General features: G+C 33.3%; 1 protein-coding gene across 1 annotated transcript in view; it reads right to left on the reverse strand.

Annotated features, from left to right (window-relative positions):
• Positions 1-5,462, reverse strand: part of POSTN (periostin) — a 36,778-nt gene extending 31,316 nt beyond the window's left edge. The window contains exons 1-2 of the mRNA XM_017854158.1: positions 5,226-5,462; positions 3,624-3,722 (exon numbers count right to left, since the gene is read on the reverse strand). Of these exons, the coding sequence (XP_017709647.1) occupies positions 3,624-3,722; positions 5,226-5,344 (218 nt within the window). The 5' untranslated portion in view covers positions 5,345-5,462. The remainder of the gene's footprint in view (positions 1-3,623; positions 3,723-5,225) is intronic.
• Positions 5,463-6,220: the final 758 nt, after the last annotated feature.

The raw sequence follows: 6,220 nt of genomic DNA on the forward strand, positions 1-6,220 counted from the left end.
GGTACATGTATCAAACAATTAGAAACAGGGATTATTACAAGTAAAAAATAAATGCACATAGTTTTGTAATTTTTAATTGATACATATGGTGTCAAACAGATTATGACAATTATAGATTAGTTATTTTGTAATTCACTAATTAAACATGAATCAGCTAATTCAGATGCTATTTCTTTTCTGACTTTTAATCTAGTTGTCATAATTGTAATCAAGAAGTATGAATGAATCAAATAATTTATACATGAAAGAGATTGCCAAGTATAAGAATAAAATTTTTTTAGTATGATAAAAATGATAAAAGCAAACTATCAAGAAGCAAAAATTTTAATGATGTAAGAGATAATTTTATACAGTCGAGTAAAAGTAAATAAATGTTTTCAAATTGAACCCTGGTACATTAAGTAATTATTTAGGATTTGTAGTCCTGTTTATAACCTTGAATCCATATTCTCTATTTGTTAATAAAAAATTCCTGGCATGAAATATTGGCTTAAGAATCAAAGATAGCTAAAAATATGGACAAAATTAAATGGGAAATACCCACTTCAAGTTATTCTCTAATTTTAATATAGTTTGAAGAATAGTTGGTATTGGAAACATATACAAGGTACATAGGAGCCTTATGCAAATCATAATAGAGCCTCTAAATAATTTTATTTACATGAGCTCTTGTAAATAAATCTAATTATTGGATGTCAAAAGATTAAGAATTGCTTATATATTAGCTTTAGCATATGTTGTAAACAATTTAAAAAATGAGATACAAGTGTGCTTAGTCCATAGATTGATATACTTACTTGAAGTAAAATAGTGAATAGAAAAGGAAATTTAACAAAAATGTGTACAGCAAATGCTAATATAACAAGGGTCAGTCATAATGTAGAGAATTAATGCAGTAGATAAGATAAAATTCCAACAGTTCATTGTAATATCAGCTGATAATTGAACAATATGGTTATCTCTGAGCAGATATTTTGAAAAGAAGAAAAAAGGAGTTTTTTTCAGAAGAACATTTATGCTACCCAAAACTCAATGTTCCCATATGGTCAGTAGGGCAAAACAAGAGTAAAAAAATATCATTGCTACACATAGCTCTAAACATGAGAAATTTATTTTTGTTTTCAGAACAGTATCTAATATTTCATGAGATGCCAGCTAAAAATGTCAGACATTCTCTAGAGGAATTTTCCAGAATACTATATTACTAGACCAATATATATTTTGGGCAATATCTTGACCCTAGGAGGCTTCATGTTTTTCATTAGGCCTGCTCAGTGTACTTTTCTCAAATCCCCAGAGCAACTGTTCAGCTGAAAGGCAAACATTTCTGTCATCTGATCGTAAAGTCCTGAAGATATCTCTGGAAATTTCAGCGAAGCAAGCAGACGGCAGACCAGTCTTCCTGTCAGTACTATTTATTTCTTTGGTTATTTGAAATTAGCATTTACATTTACTTCAGTGCCCAGATGTAACTATGTTTTGAAAATGAAGCTACTTTAGAAAATTAAGCTGATAAAATTGAACAAAGGAGANAATTTGGTATATCCTCCGTACGAGTCTTGACATCTCTCATATATTTAGATGGTTAAAGTAAATTGATGGCATTCTTCTCTATCTTCTAGGAAGGATGTAATAAGCATTCTCTCTAACATTTCAGGGTGAAGGTCCTTTCTTATCTAGTTAGTGTGCATTTCAAATATGCTTGATGGTATCCATGAATATAAAGAACAAAGAGGAAAACTCAGAGCCTTAGAATCCCTACTGGGGCCTAGCTTGCAGCATGCCAGAGACCATTGTAACAACTGATTGCATTATAATTGTGTGAATGACTCACAAGTCTAGCAGAAGTCTGCACAATAATAGGAATAATGTTCAGGTCAAAAGATAATATCGAGTCGAAACTCTATTAAGCCAATGATCAGGGGGATGGTCAGCAAGGTCCTCTGGTGCCCTAGACTTGGTTACCATGTGGAGATGCAACCCAGCTAAGGTTAAATGCCTTGTATACATGTTCTTACTTAGAAATAAAGACAATCTTGTGCATTTCAAATAGGCATCTGGTCACAACTTCCTTTCCTGTCCACATCTATGCATTTGTTAAAAGAGTTTAATTTTAAGGACAATTGGTGTTATGCATTATGGGTACTTAGTAATTTCACATTTATCAATTCATTTTATCTTCTCAGAAATTCTTTAATACAGCTATTAGATCCATGTTTTACAGGTAAGTCTACAAGAGGTTAAGTGATTCCATATTTAGTATTTTTTTTTGAGACGGAGTCTCACTCTGTTGCCCACTTGGGAGTGTGGTGGTGCCATCTTGGTTCACTGCAACCTCCACCTCCTAAGTTCAAGCGATTCTCCTGCCTCAGCCTCCCAAATACGTGCCTGCCACCACATCTGGCTAATTTTTGTATTTTTTTTTAGTAGAGACGGGTTTCACCATGTTAGCCCGGCTGGTCTCAAACTCCTGGTCTCAAGTGATCCACCTGCCTCGGCCCCCAAAAAGTGCTGGGATTACAGGTGTGAATCACCACTCCTGGCCCATGTTTAGTATTTATACCAATATTATTAACTTAGAAATAAGTTTCCAATCAATTCTTTCACCCGAACTTAGGGTAACTGAATTTTAATGCTGATGTATTAAGCAGGTTCTTCCTGGGGTCTTTTGATTCTCAAGGCATCCTTCACTAAGGGTGGACTTCAAATTAATAGGAAGCAGGAAGAAGTCACTTGAACTGTTTTCTTGACTGGGGTGGCACCTAAACCTTTCTGATTGTATTACTTGCCCTATTTATGACTGGGCTCCCTCATTGTAAAACAAAGATTTTGGATCACAGGAGTGGTTCTTGACTTAATATGCCCAGAATGTTTATTACTTTTCTTTACTAATATTTATTGGTAAAATAAACCAGAAGGCATGTCTATTAAGTAATAAATAATGCTTTCCAATTTTAAGGTAATCAGTGAAACATATGTTAAAACATAATCATTCTTTGGGCTATTGAGATATTAACTATAATGATGAGTTTCCATTACCACCTTGTGGACCTCTGGGGATGGAGCATCTTGAACTGAGAATCACTGGATTAAATAAAGTGATAAAGTCAAGTATTTTTTAACTTTAAACTTTGATGAAAACTCTGAGGTAAACTGGAATACTTTAGACAATTTCCAAATGACTGGAGGAAAACATTAACTTTTTGCCTCAGAAACTCTGATATTTTAAATCAGTTTGTTCTTCTGGCCCACTTTTTTATAAAACGAGGAAACTAAGTCAGAGGTTAAGTGACTTGCCTAAGATAAAAGAGGGCCAAACCAGGAGTAGAAACCACATCATACACTCACACAGATTCTATACCCAATCCTTAGCCATGTGATCTGCTTCCTTCTGGCCTCCACGTCACATGGATTCAGGAAGAAATCTGAGTTCTAATAGTAATATTGGAGATGCAGGGAGAACTTTTTTATTCATGTATGTATTCCTTTCTTTTCTTTAAATAACTCACAATTTGGGTCAGTCTTTTCAAGAAGAATGGTGTGTACACCCAGGGGGAAGGCATATATGTCACGATGTTTTTGGAAATGACATGTTATGGAAAAAAAAAAAAAGAGAGACTTACGCTTTCTGTCCACAGATGGACTTTTTATACCAGTTCTTACAAGTGCTGAAGTATTTCTTTTTGGTGCCCAAAATCTGTTGAAGGGCACAGACATTCGGGCTGGAGGATAGAGGGAAAGGAAAAAAGTTAATGTCCTAATAATGACTAGTTTTTCATATCTAAAGATCAGATGATAGAAGAAAATGTTAAGATGTGGATTTGATATTCAAAGATATGATTCTAGCCTTGCACAAATCTGACTATTGACACGATCCTACTGAATTGTTGGAAAACCTAAAGTCTAAGGGAGATGGCGAGGAGAGAGAGAAAAAAATTATACATTTCTGAGAGTAAAAAATACAAGCATTTCCAAAAGTTAACCAAATAGAAATATTCAAACAGTATGAACATAATTTTATTTCTATGTGCCTTGTTACTCTTAATAGTAGATAATCTACTGACCCTTTTTAAACCAAACATGTGCTCACTTGGAGTATGGCCATAGCTTCAGGGCTCTCTGGAACAAAGAGAGGTCAGAGAGCAAAAGAGATAAGATTTATTATGTACACAGACACTATACTCTGTAATTTTCTAGGTTAAGTAATCACAGAAGTAAATGAGTGCTAAAATTAACTTTGAAACAATATGGTTGCACAGAGGAGAATTATCTTTTTGAGTGGAAGTAACAGATTAGAACATCCTCTGTCACAACTTTAATGTTCCCCTTCCTCTCTTAAAGGGATAGAGGTCTTATTTCACTGTAAGTCAAAGAAGCTTGTGAACATGATGAAAATCCCTGTGGGGCATAGGAAGAAGTGCCAAGATCCACTTAAAAAATTATAAATGGTTGGATGAGTTACAAAATTGTGTGTGATTTTAAAATGCTCAGTTGTAGTTTCATTAGTTCTGTAAAATATAAATTACTTTTGCAAATTTTACAGAATTCAGAATTTAAAAGTAACTTAAATGCTTCAAAGAATTCAGAGAACTAGTTACATTACCCAGAATTTAACCTTCATATGTAATTTAAATAAAATTTTCTCTAACATCATGTGAGATATTTCAAAGCTGTTCACATACATATGATAGCTCCTAACAAGAGATTTTTTAATTTTGAAAACTCAATTTCAGATTTTTTGGAAGAAAATAAAAACATAAGTAAATGGAGTCATAAAAGAATGCCCAGCTAAATTGTGTTACATTAGAATTATATAATATTTCATAAAAAAGCAATTATATTCAAGTTATTNTCACATACATATGATAGCTCCTAACAAGAGATTTTTTAATTTTGAAAACTCAATTTCAGATTTTTTGGAAGAAAATAAAACATAAGTAAATGGAGTCATAAAAGAATGCCCAGCTAAATTGTGTTACATTAGAATTATATAATATTTCATAAAAAAGCAATTATATTCAAGTTATTTAGAGAGTAATTATGTCTTAAAGTTTGAAGTGCATAGAGAAATCACAGAATACTCACATTTTCCTTTTTTTCTATTACTTTATAATAATTAGAAAAAATAAACCCTGAGGCATATATGAGAAACTTTATGCATACTTGAACATATAACAAGCTAAGGAAAAAGAAACACAGTTTATAAAACCAAACCACTCACTTACCCTTGTTCCCGACCCCTGATACGACTATGAGTCAAGATCTTGTCATAATGACTGTTGGCATTTGCAGGGTTAACAACAAGCAGCAATAGCAGAGAAAACATGGGTAAGAAGGGAATCATCTTGAGTCTCTCCGTTGCAGTTAGTCCCCGAAGAGAACTGGCAGTGGGCTTTGCAGAGCTCTGAATTTATATACATGTCAGAGTTGTGGGAGGGAACACTGCATCAACCTGAGAATCTGAACTCTTTCCAAGAAACATCAGCAACTTCAAATTGCCAGCTAAGATTTGTTTTGGTTAGTTATATTTAAGGAACACATTGAGCTACTTTTCCTTTTCATTATAAAGAAGGTACTTATTTTTAATCATATGAACAATTGACTCACTGCATGTTTATGTCTCAGTTTTATTCTTTTGTATCTTAGAGAGTTTTTAAGAAAACTTCTTTTGTTGTAAGAGGTATTCTGCAGTCCGTTTCAGAGTAGAATGTATAATGTCTGTGTGCTCAAGATTATTGTTAGGTCTTACTGCAGTTCACATCAGAACTGAAAGATTATTATTATTATTATTTTACTAGGAAACAAAGGTAGATGCAAGTCTGACAATTACAAGGGGTAAAGGCTGTTGATTAAAACAAACTCTGGATAGATTTAAAACTTGTGTAAGATATGAAATAAGAATTCTAACTTTCTGAAGAATCATGTAGGAGAGTCCACATTTTCCTTGCTATCCTACAAAAGGAGAGCTACTTCTCATTTCCTTTTCAAATATCAACATTTCCTTTCTTTTTCAAATATCAAGGAACATATAGAGTGAACATAAGTCTAATCTGACAAATTTCTCTAACATGAAATGAAGCAGAAAGGAAAAACATTTGTGCTTTGTTGTTTCTCATGACATACTTCACATGATGTTGAACATGTCTACGCAAGCACATCTACTGGTAACTACTGGTGAAAAGCAGCCACTACTGGAAGCAAGTGTTACTAATCTAAAGAT

This window comes from Rhinopithecus bieti, unplaced genomic scaffold (genome assembly GCF_001698545.2).
Source record: "Rhinopithecus bieti isolate Rb0 unplaced genomic scaffold, ASM169854v2 scaffold_35538, whole genome shotgun sequence".
NCBI lineage: Eukaryota > Metazoa > Chordata > Mammalia > Primates > Cercopithecidae > Rhinopithecus > Rhinopithecus bieti.